A 25,299-nucleotide genomic window follows, 5' to 3' on the forward strand; every position below is an offset into this window, starting at 1 on the left:
ATTATTTTATCAATATATATATATATATATATATATATATATATATATATTATAATTATGTTTTACATACATTACATATAATATATGTATTATGTTACATTTATTAATGTCTTTTAATTCAGATTTTAAATTTTTATTTATAAAAATATTAAAATTGCAATTTGGGGCCCAAAAAGGGGTTTTCTCGCGAAAATAGCAAGGCAATGCGCCTAAGGCCCTTGGGACGTATAGATCTTGATAAGCTACCCAAAATAAAAATTAGACAACCCCAATCAAACATCAGGGTGCAAAGTTATGGCTTACAAAAAGTTTGCATATAATTAAGTGCACAACTTGCAACCTAGTTAATGAGTCGAATAGGGCAATTGTTGAACCACTCAGGTTGGACAGTTTTTAACTGAAAAAGGTGGAGTTTCAACAAAACCAAACCCAAGATCAAGTTCGAGTGACAGTTTGATCAGTTCAATCAATCAAGTCAACAATATGTTGAAAACATTGATAATAAATAATAAATGTTTTTAATTAGTGATGGAAATGAAATTGCATATCTAAAGTATATTAGCGATGGAAATGAAATGTAAAATTTAAAATCAATTGGAAGTAAAACTATTTTCCTATTATCTCTCATTAAATTACATGTCTAAAGTATATTTTCTTACTAAACTATATATTTAAGATATGTTTTCTCATTATTAAATTATACTAATTAAATCCACAACATTAATTTTAATAATGTAAAAAAAATATTTTGAAAAATAATTTAAAAACAAAACCATTTTCTTTCCTCTCGATGGTAAGGTAAGCAATTCAACCATTTGGGGTTAAATGCGTTAATAAATAATATCATAATTAAATAATAAGAAATATAATACAATACAAAAAAAAAAAAAAGAATTGGGCCACACATCACTAATATTGTATATTCATTATATTGAACAAAAAATAAGTATGAAATGTAATAAGTATTTTTATAAATGATTAAAATAGAATGCCAAAATTAGTATCAACCTATAAATGAAATGATGTCATAGTCAAATAATAAAATTTCTAACAATAAAAAATATGAAAAATAAAAAAAAAAATTTGTGCATAAGATATAATGTTACATATTTATAAAAAATAAAACATTGGGTACATCTATAATATTATACATTTATTATATTGAAGAAAATTAAATATTATACATAAGATATAATTTTATCAATAACAGAAATATAATGCAAAATTTAGTGTCAACCTATAAATCAATCTTTTTTTTTTTTTTGGGGGGGGGGGGTCATGGGTTAGTGGTTTATGTCAAATGAATTAATTGATGATATGATAGTTAAATAACAAATGTTTGAAAGGTAATAAAAAATTATAAGTAATCAAATGAATATATAAAAAATTATATATTAATTATGTCAAACTAAGTGTGATAATTAAAAATTATTTATATAATATAGATGAAATATATAATTTAAAACTGTTTTGAAAGCAAGTTTATTTTCTTATTTAAATGATGGGTCAATGGTCCTAACTTTTCAAAGAAATTCATGATGTCATAATTGAATAATAAATATTTAAAAAATATTGAATATAAAAAATAAAAAGTATAGAGTTTTGTCAAAGACATTCTAGAGTATTTCTAATGTTATATAATCATCATATTAAATAAAAAATAATTGTTAGTAGTAGTAGTAGTAATAATAATAATAATAATAATAATAATAATAATAATAATAATAATAATAATAATAATAATTTTATGCATGTGCACATTTAGTACAAGTATTTAAGTTTTTTAGTCATATTGTTACTTTTATTAAATATCAATTTATATATTAACTATGTTATATCTAAAATTCAAGTAATTAATATGAAAAATAAAAGTTCATACGTGTGAAACGCATGTGCTTAATTACTAGTAATAGGAAAATTCTCAATTAGTATCTTGTACTTTGTGTTAATGCCACTTTGATCTCAGAACTTTAAAAATGAAAATTCAATACCCAAATTTTCAAAATGTGTCAATCTAGTATCTATCGTTAACCAGTCGTTAAGTGGCATTTGAAAAGAGACAAATGCCCTTCAAGTGTTATCTAATTTTCCTTTTCAAACATCTAAATTTGGCAAAAAAATGAATAGTACCAAATTGTTGACTCTTCTATTCAATAAAGTTGTGGTATTTTTTTCATTTTTGTGTGAAAATAGTGTAAATATGTATTTCTTTTCATTTTGTATTTTTATATTATATTTTATTATTTATTTATGACATTAAAGGTTAACATGTTTGACCCAAAATTTGAACTATTGATCTTTGTCAAATAATAAAATAATTTCATTTTGGTTAGTTCTAAATTATGTATTTCATTTTCATTACCAATAAAAATAATTATTGTTTATTACACTTTTTTTTATTTTATTAATAAAAACATCATAAATGTGTCTAATTTTTCTACTTTTTTGTAAGTTTCTATATTTATTTCTATCTTAACAATTTTATTACCTAACTATGACTTTGTAGGTTGATCAATTTGATTTGGATAGCAGGATTGCTTAGCCACCACTTGGGTTAAAAGTGGTTTTATTTATTTTTAATCAATTTTAAAATATATGGGTTTATATTGTTAAAAATATTGACATGGATCTAATTTAATATGAGAAAATGAGAGTTAATGATTTGAGCACAAGACTTGATGAAATGGGATTAAATGAGGTGGGAAGTAATAATTGAAGTTACATTTTCAACGTAACCATTAGAGATTGACTAAATACACAATTATGAACATTTTAATAGTCATTAACATTGGCATTAAAGCTATAATAAAATGGCATTTATACATTTTCTCAAATAAATAAGTAGAGGGTAATTTTAGTCTAAAAAATAGTTTCACATTGCATTCACACTTTTATATATGGTATAGATTAGTTGTGTTATAGTAATAATTATAGTAAGTGTGCACGTGCTTTGCATGTGGCAATTCTAGACAATGATAATTATAGTAATGATGTATTCAGAATTTTTCTATGAATTTGATGTATTTTTTATTATTAGTCAGATGCATATTGCAAAAGATTAAATAACAGTTGACAAAACCATTGAAATTATTAGAGAACCGTTGATCCAAACATTTTAACTATTAAAACTAATTCCAATTTTTTATTTATTTTAGAATATAAATTAGAAAAAAAATTGAAAAAAGAAACTTCCACATCTCATAATCTTGTTCGATTATTCCTAATGGTCATAATTAGTAAGGGTTTTTAGTTTTTCCATATGGGATATAAGATCTAAGAAGAAGGCAAATGGTGTTGTAGCAATTGTGATGATGAACATGAAGATAGCCACTAGTAGCGGTTCCTTCTTCTTCTTCTTTCTCACTTCTTAACTTTAACTATCTAACTCCTTAAAGTTTCACACTCCCCTCTCATAATAATGTATATATACAGTGGACTTTAACCTAATTCTAATCTAACAGTCAAAATAAAAAGTTACATTTTATCAGCTTGACCCACTCAAATTGGATGATTGAATCGTCGATATGAAACCAAAAGACAAAGCATTCCACAATCTTGTTCATATTTTTAATAGTAGTGTAAATATAAAATTATACATGTGTTCAATTTTTTCTTTATTTTTTTTTGTATTTTTGTGTTAAAAATAATTTTGATATGCCACACTTAGTTTTTTGTTTAATATGATGAATATATGATATTATACATGTGCCTAAATGTTATTTTTTTTGCAAAATTTATGCATTTGTATATTTTATCATTTTTTTCTTATTTATTTATGACATTAAAGGTTAACACATTTAGCTTAAAAGTTAAACTAATTATTATTATTTTTTATATTTCATTTTTGGTCAGTTGTAAACTATGCATTTCATTTTCATTATCAATAAAAATAGTTATTGTTTATTACACATATTTTTTTTCAAACTTGTTTAATAAAAATATCATAAAAATGTATATCTTTTCTATATATTTTTTGTATTTTTTGTATTTATTTATATTTTAAAAATTTTATTACATAAATATGACTTCATAGGTTGATCAATTTGATTTGAATGGTTGAATTGCTTAACTAACACTTGGATAAAGAATGGTTTTGTTTTTGAGTCAATTTTAAAATATATTGGTTTATATTGTTGAAAAATATTGAAATAGATCTAATTGGTAGCATTTATTAGTGAAAACAACTTAAAAACATAAGATTTAACAAGAGATAATGAGATTTAGTACCTTAAGTATAAGACTTAATGAGTGGGAATTAAAAAAAGATGGAAAATAATAATTAAAGTTACATTTTTAACCCCTACAATTAGAAATGAATTAAATACACATATAAGGAATTTTAGTAGCCATTAAAGTTGGAATTAAAGTTATAATAAAGTGACTTTTGTACCCTTTATCAAACAAATAAATAAAGGGCAAATTTAGTCCAAAAAAAGTTTTACATTTGCATTCACACTTTTATATATAGCATAAATAGGATTATAAAAGGCTTTCAACCTCCCAAGCTAGGATACAAGTATTGACTTCTCCTCACATGCTTTAAGGCATTCAACGCGTCACAACTCCCCACCCATATTCTTTGTCCTTTTTTGCTTTGTATAGTGAACATGAGAATTAACACAAATACACAACTAAAACCTTGAATTTCAATTACAAAAATGCCCCTTTCTTTTTAATACAATCTATTGGGGTTATGAGGTTACACTTGTGATATTTTCAAAAATATATCAATGACCAATGCAATCAGCCAAACAACTTTACCACCGTGAGAAAAGGCCACAATAAGTTTGGAGCCCAAAGTCCTTCTTCTTCTTCTTCTTCTCTCTATATATCTATCCAATTTTCATGCAACTCATAGACTGACTTGATCAAACCGAGAAACTGACACAAACTGATCCTTCATGGTTAGGTTAGTTTTCCCTTATGATCAGTTGGTTTCAGTTTACCTATTTACCAACCCGAGAGGTCAGTTTGGTTAGTCAAAATGCTTGCAACCGAACTGACCGATGTGTGAACACCCTTATCAAGTACATGAAAATTATACTCGTACAACAAAGTGTACATATACCAATGGACAAAGGTTGTTGGTAAAACCAAAACATTCATTGGTCTATCCCTTTATGGGTTATACCGACAACCACACTGATTGTTGCTATAGGTGTTGAAGCTCTTCGTCATTATTATCATCATCCATGTCTTATCCCAGCTATATAGGAATCTAAAAGAATTCGGTCGTCGATATAATAGTATATATATAGATGCTATTTATTTATAAATATGTTTATATTGCATTTTTTTGTAATATTTTATATTATTTATTTTTTTTATAAAAATACATGTACAAATAAATTAGCAAAACTCTCATAGCCCATCTCCTTCCAGCCAATCTGAATCTCCTACTAACCACATTCTGCTACCCTTCCTACTAACTCGATGACAACTGTCCAAAATAACCACTCGCTACCTTATCCTTTCAAACCATGAAAATAATTTCCGAGGAAATTACTCTCAGCTTCTACTGTTAAGGTTTCAAAGATAAATTAATAAATCATAATCATTGCTGATCTAGTCCTTTTTAATTCTACATTTGCTTATATATTGTATCCAGTCCAGAAGTTTGATTAAATATGAAGGAATGGTTTATTCAAATAATGCTAAATGGAATATATAGAAATATCTGGGTTAAGAGGGAAAATCTATGATGCAAAAAAAATATGGCATGGAAAGAGTTTTGATCAATCAAAATCTATCCATAAATTTTGATAAACAACACCTAATTGACTATCAGATTTTTTATTCCAATTAATTGATGGAAAGTCTTTCAGATATCATATCTTTCCCATATCATAGTTGAACCCAGTTTATGAGTGATCATAAATGTGAAAGATTAATAGTTTTTGGCATTTGCCATGGTCATTCCTCCTGATTTGATGTTCGAAATTAATATAACGTCAAGATCCCAAAGACAATATATATATATATATATATATGAAAAACAAAATGACGCATTGGTACAAGTTTGTTTGGAATGAAAGGTAAAAATCTATTCGTTCCTCATGTAATTGTATTTTTTTTTTCCAAAAAGAAAAGCTTATTCAGACTGAGCCCCTAATTCATTTGGAAGCACCACCTCTATTATTAGGTTAAATTACAAGGACGGAAGACCCCTTATACTATGGGTCAGTGATAAAGACCTTGCATATTTTTTTGCCAAAAGACCTTTTTAAATTTTGGCCGTCAGACAAAGTCCCCTTCTTTAGTATTTCGTTCGTTATCTTTGAAAAAATCATCATCCGGCTATTTGAAAATTTTAAATGTCCAAATTACCCTTATACTATTCATCGTCTTTCCTCCGCTGCCATCCCGTTCGTCTTTCTTTTCTACTCTTCTTGTACTGACCGCCTTCTTCATTCTCTTCCTTGTTTGATAAACATAACAGAATATCATAGCCATAACTTTGATGCCAGCCAAATCTCCAAACTTGATGCTTGCTATTGTTCCTGATCTGAAATCACTTTGCCTTTGCGATTGAGTTCCATTGGCCGTTCCAGAAGACCCAGTTACAAGGGTCAAGTCTATGGTGTTCGGAATAGCTGTAAGTGCAGGAGAAGTAATTTCAAGGACACTGGGTGTAGTAGAAAGAATGCACAGAAGTAAAGACACAGGGTTCTTCAGTGGTTTCCTGCATATAGATCCAGGTTGCCAACTAACGATTCTGTTTTCTGATTGAGAAAAGTTTCCGGGATTTCTCCTGCCAAATTGTTGAACGAGAGGTCAAGTGTGACATTCGCCGGGATTTGTTTCCCAAATTTCATTGGGTTCCTTCCGATGAGTCTATTGTGATGATGCGCTATTTGCTCTCTCCCTCATGTCAGTGATTAGTCCCGAATTAAGTTTTGATTTGGCAATGCTGAGCTGTACTGCCAAGCTGGTAATTGTAAGTCCGAATTGAAAATGACTATAAAAAGAGAAGAATTAGAATGCCCATGTAGGTTTTACCTAGAAGGACACTCTAATGCTTAAGTCAGTAAGGAGATTTTAGTGAAAATATGTGAAAGAGTTGAAGAACTTCTATGCACATACCTTTCAGAGTGATCTTGGGGTTTTTTATAGCTATCTGAAGTTCAGGTGCTATCAGGCAACGTCTCTAAGTCTCATTTGGAGCTGTTTCTGCAGTTTGGGCATGCTTGACTGCCAATTGTTAGATTCGTACGATGGTTATAGGTTGCCCGCGGGTCTTGTGGCGTATGGTTTGGCAAACTGTTCCTATTAGTCACAGTAACGGTGTTTGTGAGGGCACGACACATGGAACGGTTTTTGACGAGTTGGTGTTGTCGACGGGCCGAACTCGCCCCAACTTGGCCGCACACCTGATGTTAGTTGTCACGTGTTGGTTTATTGAGCTGTGTTGCTGAGTTAGACGCTGTATTGTCAACAATGTCCACATGTCGATAGTTGTACGGAATGACTAAAATGCCCCTTATCATATTGTACGAGAGGTTCAAGCAACAGAGGCCAACTCCACTACCGAAATCTGGTGGCAACGATCCGTTAATCAAATTAGAAGACAGGTCTAAAATTTCGAACTCACTTGAAACACCACTAGAGAAGCAATTGTTGCTCAAGGTAACGACAATAAGATGTCACACAAACTTCATATCGTTGGGGTTAATAGGAAATTAAAACAGCCGTGAAATCTCTCCTTACTGCTCTTAGCAATCCGGAACTGGAATCACCAACATTCAGGTTTTTCAAAACATCTATATCTAAATTGCTTCTATCAACCCAAAGTAGATACCAATTTCACTACCCATTTCAATAATCTCAAAGCTTCTCAATAGTAGTATCTCAAAAAGATTACCCCTTCTAAAGATCTCAAATTCACTTAAATGATGACAAACACCAAGAAATATAATTCCATAAAATAACCTTCAGATTCCACCAACCCAAACAACCCTTCAAGGTTTTCTTTTGAGGATTTATGTGACCATTCAAGAGCAGGGAGACAGGTAGTTTTTTTTGGGGTTTACGTACAGACAAAAGATACGCCTTTGATACTACCACAGACCAAAGATACTAATTTGTACTCTGCATATAAAGAATGATTTTGTTACAGAAACGCCAGAGGACCATTTACATGACTTTTCCAAGAGGATACTGTGTTACAGGTACAAAAGAACAGCAGAACACCATTCTTTTTTTCTCTGTCTATCATGTTTTCCCTTGACTGACAAGGCTTTGTTCCAAGGAGTTTATTGAATTGAAGCAGCTAATCTCTAATTCTTGGGACCCAACCCAAATTTGACTTTGGTGGATGATGCTACAGCAAGTAGTACCACTAACCGTGCAAAGACTACTGTCCAAACAGTCCCTATTGTCTGTGTGAATTTGTGGAATAATCTTTGAGAATTTTTGCTAAGTAACCGGTGAAACTGTGGTCTGTGGGAGGTGGAATCCATGTATATATAGGGGTAAAATAGATTTTTAAAAAGTTCTAGACGTCTTTGGCAATTTTCCGAGGGAGGATTTTGTACTTACCGAAAACATCGGGGCTGTGTGTGTAAGTAATTTACCGAAAGGACACAAACCCGTGCATTGCACGCGTCACTGTCAGGCGGTGAACACTACTGAACAACCCGTTCACTAAGCAAGCAAGCAAGAGCCAAGAACCCGCGTAAATACGGGAAAACGAACAGCTGCAGTTGGAGTGAAAGAGATAATCGTAGATACCAAATTCGGTCGATTCTCTCAACGGCTGTGGCTAGGCTGAGCATTGTCTGCCACTCTTCCTGGATTCTTCGATTCGGACGAATACGTACGTCTTCAAGCGTAGTGAAAAAGGAAAAGGACGATCATGTATTCGATGATTATGAATTTTCGATCTACCTTGTTGTTGGGGATATTAACTTCATTGCCTCCTTCGTTCTCAAGTTCGCGGGAGGCTATGCTTTTATCGCGTTCAGGTTTCTTACTTGTGTGGTTTCTATCCTCGTTTTCGCTTTCCACGATTTTTCTCTGTCAATGCATATTGATGACGACTTCCTTTTGAGCTGGTCTTGTTGCAGATTGGATCTTCGGGTTTAATCCTCATTTTATTGGGAACTTTGACTTCTCCCCCACTTCAAGTAAGTGAAACTTAGTTCCATGTTTGGTAGCTTTGGTATTTTTTTCGTACATTAAATTGAGTTTGGGTATCATCACGTTCTTAACATGTTTGGTTGCACAATCAGCGGCTTTGGTTTTCATTCTCGAAGGGGAATCCTTTTCCAAACTCAAATGTTAGAAACTGAAAATTTTCTCTCACTTTCGTTGGTATCTTTGTGCTTCTTAACTAATTCAGAGATTTTTTTTTTTCGTTTGCTTTGTACTGCCTACCTTTGTTGCCACCTCGAAGGTTGTGTCTGGAAAAGCAGGCCACCCAATGCAATGCAACCAATTTGCCCCTTTTCCTCTCCCTCACTTCTTTAAGAAGTCTTCTTCCTTGATTTGTAGGTAACCCCCGACCCCCTCCTCTCGCACAACGAATAACTTAGACACGTCTCTATGCGAGTTTAGGTTAGGAACTTTGACACCTCTCTGTTCAAGAGTTTACACATGCTAGACGATGCAGCTCTTGCCTCACCTTTTGTAGTTGAATATCATTTTCCTTTTAAGATTTTTCCAGAAAATGCTTGGTATAACTAGGGCTACAAATGGATTGAATTTTATTCCAATTGAAATCTAAATGCAATTCGTTATTGGATATCCCTTTAGCCATATTCGGGTCAAATCAAATATGAAATTATACTCCGCTTAATTATTGGATCATTTTTTAGCATTAAAATTCTTTAGAATTAAGTGGGATTTAGAATTAAATTTTATTTTTCCATTTACAATGTATTTTTTGTTTTATATTTAATTTTGTAAACTTATGCTTATTTAATATAGATTTACCAATACTTTAATGAAATTGGATTCAAATCTGAAATCCTGATATGAAAACAAGTTGGATTTCAACACATGTTTTGCATATCTATTGGATATCAGTAGGGATGGCAATGGAGTGGGTTTGGGGAGGGTTTTGTAAATTATGGACCCTCTCCACCTTGCCAAACCTCCCAACCCATACTCTCCTGGAAATCCATAGCAGGTTGGATTTTCAAAATCTAAACCCTCCACCCTACCTACCCTCCCTGCATTTGAGGGTGGGGTGGGTTGGGTCCAAAACCTGCATCTAGTTTCATGTTATATATAAGAAATAAACAAGCAAAATAACATGAATAAACAACATCGAAGTATCCAATTATTTTATTGAAACATGTAGAAAACACATAAGCTATCAATTATCATTACATAAGATTCAAAACATTATTAAATTCAATACGTAAAACATAAGTTCATATTAGTAATTTAATTATAAGCAGCTGGGGCATTTTAGTGTAAATTTGATAGACAGGTCGGGGAGGGTCAGGTTTAGCTTAATATCGTACCCATACCTGTATGGGTTGTAAAATCCCAAAACTCGTCTGGTCGTCCCCGTCCCAAAGTCCAACTTATTTTTTTTTTCAAAAAGAACACCCCACTCCATCTGGATGAGTAAGGGTGGGTACACCGGATAGGTTGGAACTTGGAAATTGCCATCCCTAGATAGTGGTTTGAATCTCTTGGATTCTTATCAGATCGGAATCATCAGATTTGGATGTACCCGTATTCGAATTCAATTCAATTCGTTAGTTACAAATGGTATCCATTTGCCTAAGCAAAGGGCTCTATGCTTATTTTATTACAATTCCAGTAAAGTGCTATGATTGCTAGTACTGATAAAATAATGCAGTAGCAGTCTAACAGATGGTTTGGCAAGATTGAAGTTAATTGAGATGGCGTGTATGCTGGATACACATTACCATGGAACGTTTTGTATGGGTGTAAATTTTTTGTAGCTTAGGGTTGATCTCTAAGATTCTTCTTTGGTGTCCATCTTACACATAACCTTTTCCTAATTGTTTAATACTCCTAGAAATACTTTGTAACTGTTGCTATTCATAAAGAAAATTACAACTTCACATATATTACTAAAGGTATATGTAACTTCTAAAGACTAGAATTTGACCCATCACAACTTCACATATATTACTAAAGGTATAATTACTTTTGAAAATCAATTGAAGAGATCATTACCCAATATTGGTCCTAACTCTATCTGAGGTCCTGGAGAGGTTTACCGGTTTTGGAAGTGACTTTTGGCATTTTTTTTTGCACAAAGTAGCTTCTTGTAGACTCAAACCCACATTCTCATGTTTGTTAGCCCAAGATTTTACCATTACACCAAGTGATGACCCACGACTTTTGAAATCAATCCATCCAAATATATTAAAAAAACTAATAAATCTTTAATTTAATAATCTCAATATAGCCAAAACTAATAGTTCTTCATATAAACATACAAGTTATGGTTTATTTTTTTATTATTATTTTTAGTTTTGAAATCTATAACTCTCTTAATCACATCCAAGTAGTGTGACTGCCAAGCCTCCCTAGATGCTTGCTGGTTAGCATTGATGTGGAGTTTCTCAGTTTTCATACTGGGGATGCTCTATTGATGCTTTTACTTTCTTTCTTTCAGGTATATTTAGTTATTGACTAAGTAGATGATCTTAAGCACCTTTTGGTTTATTGTGAATCCTATTTTATATTTGTTGTTCCTTGTTGTTTTGCAGGATTTTTGCACTCTGTGTCAGACTTAAAACCTTCATTAGTTGGTTTCAATTAGGGACTCTTTTAGTATTGATATCTTTGTGGAGTTTATTGGGATTGTTTGCTGCCTTTTTGAGATTCTGTTGTGGATGGATTTGTGGTTCCTTGGTGATTTGAATGTTATTGAGCCATTTCTTTTCTTTTTTTTTTGGATATTATGTGTTGGCTCTTCTTTTGTACTGGTGTACTCTTCGTTTTGATTTTTAATATAGTGGTATTGATAAAAACTACTTAATTGATTAAGATAATAGGTATTCTTAGTTTTTTTTATCTAATATAATTTAGTTTTATTTTGGAGTGGAGGTGGCGAACAACTAAATGTCTATATGTGTTCTGGGGTTGGGGCTGAGAGTCTTCCTATTAAATACTATCAGTTACATTTAATTCTCTGCTTAATGGCGATAGACATACATCACTATATTAAATTTCTTGTGTCAGTTTAGTAAAACTGGTACCTTATTACTAATAGCTACTATTGTTTTGGTGGGTTGTCTTGACATATAAGTCATTCATTTTACATGAGGATGGATCTCCTTCAGTGTTATGAATTCCAAATGCTAAACTGACATTGGAACTTCAGAAGCTTATAATTGATATTGATCCAACATTGGAATTTGAGTTTAAATATTTGGTCTCTTCAGTATATTAGAAAATAGAACTTTTGTTTTTAGTTCCCACTCTCCACATGGCATAGGAGATTTAATGCTTCTTTTGTTATGGTTCTTCCTCTTCTCTTTGTATACAAGCTAACACATACTGTGTTTGCTGCTGAGATATTTTATCATCTCAGACCTTGTTCACAATTAATGTTGAAAGTCATGAAGTCATCTTTCCTGTCTCTATTATCTGAAAAGTTGTTTTTTGACCAGGATTGTCTGTTAAATATAACTTTTATGTGTTTCCATTTCTTTGATTTCCTAAAAATCCTTTTGGTCTTCATGGGCAGTCATTCCATATCATCTCTGAGGAAGATATGGGTGAGATTGACACCAAACCATTCGAATCAGTCCAAGCTTCCCTTTCCTTGTTCGAGGAGAAAAATAATGACCACAGAAAGAATGTGTCAACTGGAAGTGAGGTAAGAGACTTAAAATTATACAGATAGTTGGTACTCTGAAGATGATATATGGTTGTTACTGTCTAAACTGTAATTTTGCATATGTAATGTTCATGGAGTAGACTAGATCCTATGTTATTGCATACTTAATTAATCTACAATAACATGATTATAGAATTTTCTATTCCCTTATGGGTAAATGTAGATGCCTAAGATCCTTTCTTATTTCCATTGCAAGGAGGTGGGGAAGGGGAAAGAACTTGACCTTATGCTCAAATACTTGGCCAACTATAAGGTGCAGCTGGAAGTAAAAGAATCTGCTTACATGCAAACCCTTCTCAAGCTAGAACTCTACCAAAAGACAGTCGATGAGTTGTCAATCCAACTGAAGAACTCTGAGGCTGATAGGGACAAGTACTTTGAAGAATGCAGACAAACTAGGATCCAAAGAGATGAACTTGAATACAAGATAAACAAGATTTCGGATCAGCTCTTGGAAACTGAGAAGGACCAAGAGCAACTTCTTGATGCAGTAAGTAAACTGAAGGCTGTTGAAGAAGAGTGGCTGAATACAAAAGCAGAGCTTGCTGCTGCTAAGGAATTGAAGCTTTCTGCCATTGAACAAGCAAAACTAATGGAAACCTCCATTAACATGGAGAAGGAAAAGAATGAGAAGCTTCTGAAGCACATAGCAGAGCTAAACAAAGCTATTCTGCATTTGAAACTGGTAGCAGTTGAAGTAGCGAAAAAGAAATCCACAATCAATTCAGACAAGGATGCAAAGATACAGATGGCTATGGAAGCAGCTGTTCAAGTACATGAACCATTGGAAAAGATGAGAATACAAGCATGCGCTGCGACAGATTTGGAGAATCAACTCTTGGTGAAGTCCCAATTCATTGATTCACTAAAGTTGGATCTGAAACAACCTAAAGAGTTACATAGCTCATTTACAAAAGTTGCTTCTGTTGCAACTAATGATTTAAGCCAGATAAAATCAGGGAGGGAGATGGTAGGAAGAGAAAACTCTGACCAAGAAATCTATGTCGAATCAATGGAAACAAATTTAAGCCACTTAGAGTTAGAACTTAAAATTGCAAGAGAAGAGGTTCACTATCTGAATCATGAAATTGAAATGCTTAAAGGTGAGATTCAAAGGGCAGAAAGTGAGATGGAAGAGACCAGAGTAAGAGAGCGTGAAGCTCAGGTTGAGATTGCAATGCTCAAATCTGAACTTCATAAAGGCAGATCAAAGATTGCTGCAGCAGAGGCAGCTGAAGCAATGACTAAGTGCATTAAATCAGGGTTTTATCTTGCTGTGCAGCAGCTAGCAATAGAAGCAGAGGAAGCCAAGAAGGAAACAAAAAAGCTGAGGCGTATAGTAGAAGTGGGTGAAGAAACCGGAAACTCTGCCAGTGTCAAACTTCAATTTGCTGAGCCTTCTCCATGTCTAAGATTTCCATTGGAATCAGAAATCAAAGAAGATAAAGGAAATAATACTGATACTCAAATCACAGTTCCAATGAATGAGAGTAAGACCTTGATCAGGAAGCCCGAGCAAGTGGACCAGCTTATATTATCACCCCCTGAAGATGTATCACATGTAATAGTATCCAAAACTGGTTCTGAAGTAGATGCCTTGGAGAACGAACTTGAAGCTGCAATAGCAGAAATTAAGGAGCTTAGGTAGGCTGTAAGCAGGGCTGAACTAGCTGAAAAAGCTAAAGTGGCAGTAGAGGATCAATTAAGGAAGTGGAGAGAGCAGAAACAGAGAAGAGCTGCTGCAGCTGCACTTGGTGAGGAATCCTCTCCCAAACAAACTAATCCTTCCAAGTGTGAAAAGGTTACTGTTACCCATCAGCCATTGGGTAAGGTTCTTAACTTGAAATTCTAGTTCCACAGAATGAGTTTCAGAAAGAAAGAACCAAGTTGCATTGCATTTGAGATCTTTGATTAACAATAATTATCATCCACTGAAAGTAACTAGTAAGGTCTTCTTATAAGAACATTTAGTTTTAGAATTTTCATACTCTATCTTTATGTTTTTATAGTACTTCTCAGCATATGGAACCAGGGCTGGAGATATTAGTTCACGGCATGTCAGAATGTGTTAGCTTGTCATTACCATTGCTAGAAAGTTAGTTCTTAGTTTATGACCAAAAAAAGGGGTAGCAATAATCCGAGTTTAAAATAAAATTGACTCAATAATTTAGAAGAAAGAAAGCAGAAAAATGGAAAAAAGGATGCTTTGAGAGAATAGCATTTACTACAAGTTTTAAGAGAAATGCTGCATAACATGCATTGTCCATGGGGTTAAGGTGTGGGACGATTTATTTCTGATTTAAGTGCCCATGGTGCTCGAGTTTAGTATACTTCCGGTCAAAAGAAGATAACAAGAATGTTTGCATTAGAAGTTAGAACAGATTTACATAATTAATGTTTTTGATGAATCAATTCTTGGTGATGTATCAATTTTTTGTGCTAAGTACCTTGTCAGTTGGTCTGAGCTAGGGGCAGATTAGGTGCCGAGTTAACTGGGCTGAGCTGGGCAGATTAGGTGCCGAGCTGACTGGGCTGAGCTAGGCAGGTTAGGTGCCGAGCTGACTGGGCCGAGCTAGGTAGGTTAGGTGACGAACTGACTAGAGTGCCGATCTGCCTATTAGGTGCCAAGCTGACCAGAGTGCCAAGCTACCTATTAGTTGCCAAGCTGACCAGAGGGTCGAGCTGCCTATTAGGTGTCGAGCTGACCAGAGGGCCGAACTGCCTATTAGTTGCCGAGTTGACTAGAGGGCTGTGCTGCCTATTAGGTGTTGAGCTGACCAGAATGCCGAGCTGCCTATTAGGTGCTGAGCTGACCAAAGTGCTGAACTGGTTGGTGGCGAGTTGGATTGATTATTGACATTCGTAGTTCTTTAGAGACATGCAAGGAATCAATGTCAGAGGACTCGGGGTGGCTAACCCGGCGAGGTCGCTCCGATGCTTAAGTCAGTACTCTCATAGTAGACTGCGAGCTAAAAATGACAAAGTATGAGAGCTAGAATATGTTTATTTGCCCCCTATGCCATCGGGGTTGGTGTCTTTATATAGGTATAGTTTGGCACGGGCTTCACGTACCGCATCCGAGATTTCTGAGAAGTCGTCTAAGTGGTCCGAGATTTCCTAACGTAACCGCCATGCACGTTGACCACCCTCCGGATCGTTCGACACGTGGGCCAACTTCCAAGGATCGTGGGAGTGTTTGGATATGCATGCCGAATTTTTCGGCAAGCATGTCTTGCAAGTTGCCAAGTCGGCACTTGTGCCAGGCTGCTAGTTTGGTGCCAGGGCCAGGCCGCTAGGTCGCGCTAGGGTCAGGCCGCCAGGTGGAACACCATCAACATGGCTAAGGCAAGTTGTTGCCTAAGTGGTTCTGGGTGTCGCCTAGTTGTTTCGAGGTGCCATGTGTCACAATATCATTGGAGGGTCAAAATCCGCCCTCATCATTTGCTACCCACTCCCGAGCTGAAACTAACTCGTCGAGGGGAGTAGTTTGCTCCTTTTGGCCTGAAATGAGTAATTCGATGAGCTCGTAAGCGTTGATTCAATTCCTTAGGCTCTGGGAGCGACTCGCAGTCCACTCTCCTTACCCTTGATTTTGTCCATGCCGAAGAAGCAACTTGGTCTTATGTGGTGCCGAAGTCTTTGCTAGTTCGACACTTTAGCCCTTAGGCTCTAGGAGCGATTCGTAGTCCACTCTCCTTGATATTTGATCTTGCCCATGCCGAAGAGGCGATTTGGTCTTATGTGGTGCCGAGGTCTATTATTAGCTCGACACCTTAGAGCTACAGCTGCGCTGCATCAGCCTCGTTAGTGGCGTCGGTTACCCACTCCTACAAGAAATTACTAGGAACTCGACCTACGGGGGCAACACTACTGAGTTTGGGTCACCAGCTCGCACGGGAGCCTTGGAAGGCTCGACCGGCAGGGACGTCCATGTAGTCTGTTGGCCGCCTACTCCTGCGGAAGCCACGAAGAGCTCATCTTTGTAGAGGGTACCTCGCGAATATGATTGATGAGGCTTTATTCGAGTTGAAATAAAGTTGGTAGAGTTGCTAGTCTGTTGGCCATCAACTTCCTGCATAGTCTTTGAGTTAATAAAAAATGGAAATTAGAAAGTGAAAGTTTTTAGTTTCTAAAAGATGAGAACTTAGCTTTCTTGAAGAAGATGACTTAGCATTTTGGAGGATGAGAACTTAGCTTTTTGTAGCGTTTCCCACAGATGGTGCCAATTGATGAATCAATTTTTGGTGATGTATCAAATTTTTGTGCTAAGTACCTCGTCATTTGGTCTGAGCTGGGGGTAGATTAGGTGTCGAGTTAACAGGTTCGAGCTGGGTAGGTTAGGTGCCGAATTGACTGGGCCGAGCTAGGCAGGTTAGGTGACGAACTGACCAGAGTGTCGAGCTGATTAGAGTGTCGAACTGCCTATTAGGTGCTAAGCTGACCAGAGTGGTGAGCTGGATTGATGGTTGAGCTTTGTAGTTCTTTAGAGACCTGCAAGGAATCAATGTCAGAGGATCTGGGGTGGCTAACCCGGCGATGTCGCTCCGATGCTTAAGTCAGTACTCTCATAGTAGACTACGAGCTAAAAATGACAAAGTATGAGAGCTAGAATATGCTTACTTGCCCCCCTATGCCATTGGGGTTGGTGCCTTTATATAGGCATAGTTTGGCATGGCCTTCACGCACCGCATCCGAGATTTCTAGGAAGTCGTCTAAGTGGTCTGAGATTCCTTGAGGTAACTGCCATGCACGTTGACCACCCTCCGAATCGTTCGGCATGTGGCCAACTTCCAAGGATCGTGGGAGTGTTTGGATATGCATGTCGAATTTGTCGGCGCGCACGCTTTGTTGGTTTCCAGGTCGCCACCTGTGCCAGTCCGCTAGTTCGGCTGCCAGGTCGTGCCTAGGCCAGGCTGCCAGTACGCGCTTGGGCCAGGTAGCCAGTTCGCGCTTGGGCCAGGCCATCAGGTGGAACACCATCAACATGGATAAGGCAAGTTGTTGCCTAAGTGGTTTTGGGTGTCGCCTAGTGGTTTCGAGGTGCCATGTGTCACAATATCATTGGGGGGCCAAATCCGCCCTCATCATTTGCCCCCCACTTTCGAGCTGAAACCAACTCTGCGAAGGGAGTGGATTGCTCTTTTTGTCCTGAAATGAGTAATTCAATGAGCTCGTAAGCGTCGATTCAATTCCTTAGGCTCTGGGAGCGACTCATAGTCCACACTCTTTACCATTGATTTTGCCCATGCCGAGGAGGCGACTTGGTCTTATGTGGTGCCAAAGTCTTTGTCAATTCGACACTTTAGCTCTTAGGCTCTAGGAGCGACTCGTAGTCCACTCTCATTGATTTTTGATTTTGCCCATGCCGAAGAGGCGATTGGGTCTTATGTGGTGCCGAGGTATTTTATCAGCTCGACACTTTAGAGCTACGGCTGTGTTGCATTAGCCTCGTTAGTGACGGTTACCCACTTCTACAAGAAGCTACTAGGAGCTTGACTTACGGGGGCAGCACTATTGAGTTTAGGTCACCAGCTCGCACAGGAGCCTTGGAATGCTCGACCGGCAGGGGCGTCCATGCAGTCTATTGGCTGCCTACTCTCGCGGAAGTCACGAAGAGCTCATCTTTGTAGAGGGTACCTCACGAATATGACGGATGAGACTTTATTCGAATTGAAATAAAGTTGGTAGAGCTTTTTAGTCTATTGGCTATTAGAGTGCCGAGCTGCCTACTCCTGCGGACTTAGCGTTTCGGAGGATGAGAACTTAGCTTTTTGTAGCGTTTCCCAGGGACGACGCCAATTGATGAATCAATTTTTGGTGATGTATCAATTTTTTATGCTAAGTACCTTGTCATTTGGTGTGAGCTAGGGGTAGATTAGGTGCCGAGTTAACTGGTTCGAGCTGGGCACGTTAGGTGCCGAACTGACTGGGCCGAGCTGGGCAAGTTAGGTGACGAACTGACTGGGTCGAGCCTGGAAGTTTAGGTGACGTGCTAACCAGAGTGTTGAGTTGCCTATTAGGTGCCGAGCTGACAAGAGTGCCGAGCTGCGTATTAGTTGCCGTGCTGACAAGAGGGCTTAACTGCCTATTAGGTGCCGTGCTGACCAGAATGGCGAGCTGGATTGATTGTTGAGCTTTGTAGTTCTTTAGAGACCTGCAAGGAATCAATGTCAGAGGATCCGGGGTGGCTAACCTGACGAGGTCGCTCCGATGCTTAAGTTAGTACTCTCATAGTTGACTGCGAGCTAAAAATGACAAAGTATGAAAGCTAGAATATGCTTACTTGCCCCCTATGCCATTGGGGTTTGGTGCCTTTATATAGGCATAGTTTGGTGTGGGCTTCACGCACCGCGTCTGAGATTTTTGAGAAGTCGTTTAAGTGGTCTGAGATTCCCTAAGATAACCGCCATCACAATATAATTGGGGGGCCAAATCCGCCCTCATCATTTGCCCCCCACTCTCGAGCTGAAACTAACTCGGCGAAGGGAGTGGATTGCTTCTTTTGGCCTGAAATGAGTAATTCGATGAGCTCGTAAGCGTCGATTCAATTCCTTAGGCTTTGGGAGCGACTCGCAGTCCACTCTCCTTACCCTTGATTTTGCCCATGTCGAAGAGGCGACTTGGTTTTATGTGGTGCCGAAGTCTTTGCCAGTTTGACACTTTAGCCCTTAGGCTTTAGGAGCGACTCGTAGTCCATTCTCCTTGATTTTTGATTTTGCCCATGCTGAAGAGGCGATTGGGTCTTATGTGGTGCCGAGGTCTTTTATCAGCTCAACACCTTAGAGTTGCGGCTACGCTGCATCAGCCTCGTTAGTGACGTCGGTTACCCACTTCTATAAGAAACTATTAGGAGCTCGACCTATGGGGGCAGCACTACTGACTTTAGGTCACCAACTCGCATGGGAGCCTTGGAAGTCTCGATCGGCAGGGGCGTCCATGCAGTCTGTTGGCCGTCACTCCCACGGAAGCCACAAAGAGCTCATCTTTGTAGAGGGTACCTTGCGAATATGACTGATGAGGCTTTATTCGAGTTGAAATAAAGTTGGTAGAGCTGCTTAGTCTGTTGGCCATCAACTTCCTGCATAGTCTTTGAGTTAATAAAAAATGGAAATTAGAAAGTGAGAGCTTTTAGTTTCTAAAAGGTGAGAGCTTATTTTTATGGAAGAAGAGGACTTAGCCTTTCGGAGAATGAGAACTTAGCTTTTTGTAGCGTTTCCCACAGACGGCGCTAATTGATGAATCATTTTTTTTGTGCTAAGTACATCGTCATTTGGTCTTAGCTGGGGGCTGATTAGGTGTCGAGTTAATTGGTTCGAGCTGGGCAAGTTAGGTGCTGAACTGACTGGCCCAAGCTAGGCAGGTTAGGTGATGAGCTGATTGGGCCGAGCTAGGCAGGTTAGGTGACGAGTTGACCAGAGGGCCGATCTGCCTATTAGGTGCCGAGCTGACCAGAGTGCCGAGCTGCTTATTAGGTGCCGAGATGACCAGAGTGTCGGGCTGCCTATTAGTTGTCGAGCTGGTCAGAGTGGCGAGTTGGAGTGATTGTTGAGCTTTGTAGTTCTCTAGAAACCTGCAAGGAATCAATGTCAAAGGACCCGGTGTGGCTAACCCGGCCAGGTCGCTCCGATGCTTAAGTCAGTACTCTCATAGTAGACTGCGAGCTAAAAATGACAAAGTATGAGAGGTAGAATATGCTTACTTGCCCCCCTATGCCATTGGGGTTGGTGCCTTTATATAGACATAGCTTGGCGTGGGCTTCACGCACCGCATCCGAGATTTCTGAGAAGTCGTCTAAATGGTTCGAGATTCCCTGAGGTAACCGTCAATCACGTTGACCACCTTCCGGATCGTTCGGCACGTGGCCAACTTCTAAGGATCGTGGGAGTGTTTGGATTTGCATGCTGAATTCGGTGAGCACGTCTGGATATGCATGCTGAATTTGTCGGCAAGCATGTCTCGCAGGTCGCCATGTCGGCACCTGTGCTAGGCCGCTAGGTCGCGCCTTGGCCAGGCCGCTAGTTTGCGCCTGGGCAGGTTGTGCTAGGGCCAGGCCACGACATCATCAACTTGGCTAAGGCAAGTTGTTGCCTAATTGGTTTCGGGTGTCACCTAGTTGTTCCGGGGTGCCATGTGTCACAATATCATTGGAGGACCAAATCCGCCCTCATCATTTGCCCCCCACTCCCGAGCTAAAAGTAACTCGGCGAAGGGAATAGATTGCTCCTTTTGGCCTGAAATGACTAATTCTATGAGCTCGTAAGTGTCGATTCAATTCCTTAGGCTTTGGGAGCGACTCACAGTCCACTCTCTTTACCATTGATTTTTCCCATGTCGAAGAGGCGATTGGGTCTTATGTGGTGTCGAAATCTTTTCCAGTTCGACACTTTAGCCCTTAGGCTCTAGGAGCGACTCGTAGTCCACTCTCCTTGATTTTTGCTTTTGCCCATGCCGAAGAGGCGATTGGGTCTTATGTGGTGCCGATGTCTTTTATCAGCTCAGTACCTTAGAGCTACGGCTGCGCTACATTAGCCTAGTTATTGACGTCGGTTATCCACTCCTACAAGAAGCTACTAGGAGCTCGACCTACGGGGGCAACACTACTGATTTTGGGTCACCAGCTCTCATGGGAGCCTTGGAATGCTCGACCGGCAGGGGCGTCCATGCAGTCTGTTGGCCGCCTACTCATGCGGAAGCCACGAAGAGCTCATCTTTGTAGAGGGTACCTCGCGAAGAGGACTGATGGGGCTTTATCCGAGTTGAAATAAAGTTGGTAGAGCTGCTTAGTCTGTTGGCCATCAACTTCCTGCAGAGTCTTTGAGTTCATAAAAAATGGAAATTAGAAAGTGAGAGCTTTTAGTTTCTTAAAGGTGAGAACTTAGTTTTTTGAAACAAGAGGACTTAGCCTTTCGGAGGATGAGAGTTTAACTTTTTATAGCGTTTCCCACAGACGACGCTAATTGATGAATCACTTTTTGGTGATGTATCAATTTTTTGTGCTAAGTACCTCATCATTTGGTTTGAGCTGGGGGCAGATTAGGTGTCGGGTTAACTGGGGCCGATCTAGGCAGGTTAGGTGATGAGTTGACTGGGCCGAGCTAGGCAGGTTAGGTGATGAGTTGACTGGGTCGAGCTAGGCATGTTAGGTGACGAGCTGACGAGAGTGCCAAGCTGCCTATTAGGTACCGAGTTGCCTATTAGTTGCTGATCTGACCAGAGGGTCGAGCTGCATATTAGGTGTCGAGCTGACCAGAGTGCCTAGCTGGATTGATTGTTGAGCTTCGTAGTTCTTTAGAGACCTACAAGGAATTTTTGTCAGAGGACCTGGGGTGGCTAACCCGACAAGGTTGTTTCGCTGCTTAAGTCACTACTCTCATAGTAGACTGCGAGATAAAAATGTCAAAGTATGAGAGATAGAATATGCTTACTTGCCCCCCTATGCCATTGGGGTTGGTGCCTTTATATAGGCATAGTTTGGCATGGGTTTCACGCATTGCATTCGAGATTTCTGAGAAATCGTCTAAGTGGTCCGAGATTCCCTGAGGTAACTGCCATGCACATTGACCACCTTCCGAATCGTTCGGCACGTGGGCCAACTTCCAAGGATCGTGGGACTGTTTGGATATGCATGCCGAATTTGTCGACGAGCACGTCTCGTAGGTCGCTAGGTCGGCACCTGTGCCAGGCCGCCAGGTCGGCGCTTGGGCCAGGCCGCCAGGTTGCGCCCAGGCCAGGTCATGCTAGGACTAGGCCTCCAGGTCGCGCCTGGGCCAGGCCGCCAGGCGGGACACCATCAACTTGGATAAGGCAAGTTGTTGCCTAAGTGGTTCCGGGTGTCACCTAGTTGTTCCGAGGTGCCATATGTCACAATATCATTGGAGGGCCAAATCCACCCTTATCAATTTTCTTTGGTTTGTAAGGTTTTGTTAGTTGGTAAGGACTCCGACTGGTTGTTGGGGAGATCTGAGATTGATTGAAAATGTTGTCTCTAGTTTGATAGAGACAAACTAGAGGTGCCAACTAGCTAGTTGGTAAGGCCTTTCCTCCCTTGTGTAGCCCAATTGAAGCCAAAAAAGAAAAGAAAATGCTGTATAGACAATCAGAGAAATAGAAACTTTTCTTTCTGTGACAGCGAGAAAGGCAGAAAGTTGAGGGAAAGTTGTCTAGAAATTCAGTGAAATTCCTGAAGAACTTTCCCTGAACTTTCTCTTTCTCTTTTATTCTAGTGAAAACATAAAATATAAACAATATATAAACAACTTAGTTTGTTAGGCGAGAAGGCTAATAAGGTGTCATTCAAGTGGCAAATTGGTTTGGAGCACAACTTTCTTCTTTAGAGTTGAGCTATTTCAAAAATATCTCGAGAGTTGAGATTGCTTTACAAGGGTCCAACTTTCTTCTTTATATTATCCATGCTTTCAATAGCTTAAAGCTTGAAACCTTTCCCAGTTCCCTTTGCTTTGAAGTCTTAATTCTTCTTCGAGTTCTAGATCTACTGATCTAGACTTTCATAGGAGATTGAGATGGCTCTACCTTTCTCTGTTGCAACAAGTGCGGGACCCCTCACCGTCATTGGATCGAATACGCAACCATTTCTGCTAGTCGAAAAGTTGTGCAATGCTAGGTAGAGCGTTTGAAGTGTATTAATGAATAGCCTTTTTTCCCCTTCTTTTTTTTTTTTTTCAGGTGGCGTATAAAAAGGGAAAGGACTATGTGGAGAGGATTAAGGGTTACAGTATGTTGGACACTTTGGGAAGGAAAAAACTACATGATATTCTCAGAAGCTGAGAGAGGAGCAACAGATCTGAGGGCTATCATACATATTAGGGCTATATAGTGGCTGGAATCTTTGGAGCTATTCACATATTACACTGTGGATGACATGTTGAGGAAGTGGGGTGAAATTGCAAATTGCGCACATACCAAGTCAGTAATGAGTGTGGCTGGACCCCTCCACCTGGTGGATTCTTGAAATTAAACTTTGATGGGTGTAGTAGGGGAAATCCGGGACAATCGGGGATTGGGGGTGTTTTTAGGGATGAAAATGGGGTCATTTCTGCCATGTTCCCAAGCCCAATTGGATTGGGTGACTCCCTTAGAACTGAGATCTTTGCAGTTATGGAAAGAGTTCGGAAAGCTAAGGAGTTGAACATCAGGAAATTCATAATTGAAAGGGACTCAGAGGTGGTGATAGGGTGGCTGATTAAAGATCACAATGGTTTATGGAAGTACAACAATGAGAGGAGGAAATTCAAGTGGCTGGTGTGGGAGATGGAAGTTAAGACATGCTAGGTTAAAAGATCGGCTAATTCCCTAGTTGACGGTTTAGGTAAACAAGGGGCAGAAAGGGAATCACTGTATTGGGCTAAGCTATAACTTTAGTGTTTTTTTCTTTTTCTTTTTTTTCCTTTTCTTGAGGTTCTTTGTTGCTCTTGGAAGATAACTGTGTTTGTCTTCCTCTCGTAAATCTTCTATTGATGATTTAATAAAAGTGTTATTGATAAAAAAAAAGTGCATCAATGAATAGGGGTGTTAATGGAATGATTTTGGGTTGGACCCTGTTTACATCAAAATCAATTTAAATGAATTGGACGGACCAATAAAACATATTGAATTGGATCAGTCCAAATTATTTATTAGATTGGATTGGACCTGATCCATCCATAATGGGTTTATATTGGATTGCGTCAGATTGAACCAATATCCAGTCTATTGATTGGAGATAAAAGTACAAGTGTTAATGGCAACAGGTTTGGATTAATTAAAATCAAATTTAACAGATTGGACGGTCCAGACATTTAACTGGACTGGTTCAGGTCCATTTGTAATAGACTCATATGTGACTGGCTTGGACCAAATCCGATCTAATTGACACCTCTATCAATGAAGCAAGGACTGTCATGTCATGGGCCTTCTAAAGTCGCGAATATGACAAAAGATAAACAGTAGATTCGTTGGGTGCTTAAGTTAAGCTTGCTCATTTCTGATTTTTTTCGTCTATTAAAATTTTTGGAAATCAATTTGATGCAAATACATACAGTGCAAATGCTCAGTTGGAAAGGAGTATAAATGCAAATATGTATAGTGCAAGAACATACAAAATATAAGATTTTACATTCTACATATTTGCATTTGTATACCTTCCAAACTGAGTATAAATACAAATAAGTAAAGGAGTACAAATACAAATATGTAGAGTGAAAAATTTTATATTTTGTATGTATTTGCATTATACGTATTTGCACTATGGGGTTTATACAAATATGTAGAGTGAAAAATCTCATATTTTGTAGGATAAATTATAAAGACCCGTCTGTATTATGGGGTCTATACAAAGACCCCTGTATTTTGTTTTGCGATAAAGATTCCTCTGTACTGTGAGACAAAGACTCCCTTCCGTTAACCTTCTGTTAAAGTTCATCGTTGCAATATTTTTTAATCCTGTATAAGCAGGGAAAGGGAAAGGGTTT

General features: G+C 38.1%; 1 protein-coding gene across 4 annotated transcripts; it reads left to right on the forward strand.

The window, feature by feature from the left end:
- Window positions 1-8,653: 8,653 nt before the first annotated feature.
- LOC148854377 (WEB family protein At1g12150-like) lies at window positions 8,654-14,817 on the forward strand. Of its 4 annotated transcripts, none has more exons than XM_088940908.1 (4): window positions 8,654-8,963; window positions 9,066-9,125; window positions 12,680-12,811; window positions 13,029-14,817. In XM_088940908.1, exons 3-4 carry the CDS (start codon window positions 12,707-12,709, stop codon window positions 14,478-14,480), a joined length of 1,557 nt encoding a protein of 518 aa, XP_088797034.1. In that variant the 5' UTR covers window positions 8,654-8,963; window positions 9,066-9,125; window positions 12,680-12,706; the 3' UTR covers window positions 14,481-14,817. The 4 variants fall into 4 exon arrangements, with proteins under 4 accessions (XP_088797034.1, XP_088797035.1, XP_088797032.1 ...); XM_088940909.1 differs by having other exon boundaries at window positions 13,032-14,817; XM_088940906.1 differs by having other exon boundaries at window positions 8,705-8,974.
- Window positions 14,818-25,299: the final 10,482 nt, after the last annotated feature.

Source organism: Nelumbo lutea, chromosome 4 (genome assembly GCF_056320005.1).
Source record: "Nelumbo lutea isolate HS-2025 chromosome 4, American lotus-T2T, whole genome shotgun sequence".
Taxonomy (NCBI): domain Eukaryota; kingdom Viridiplantae; phylum Streptophyta; class Magnoliopsida; order Proteales; family Nelumbonaceae; genus Nelumbo; species Nelumbo lutea.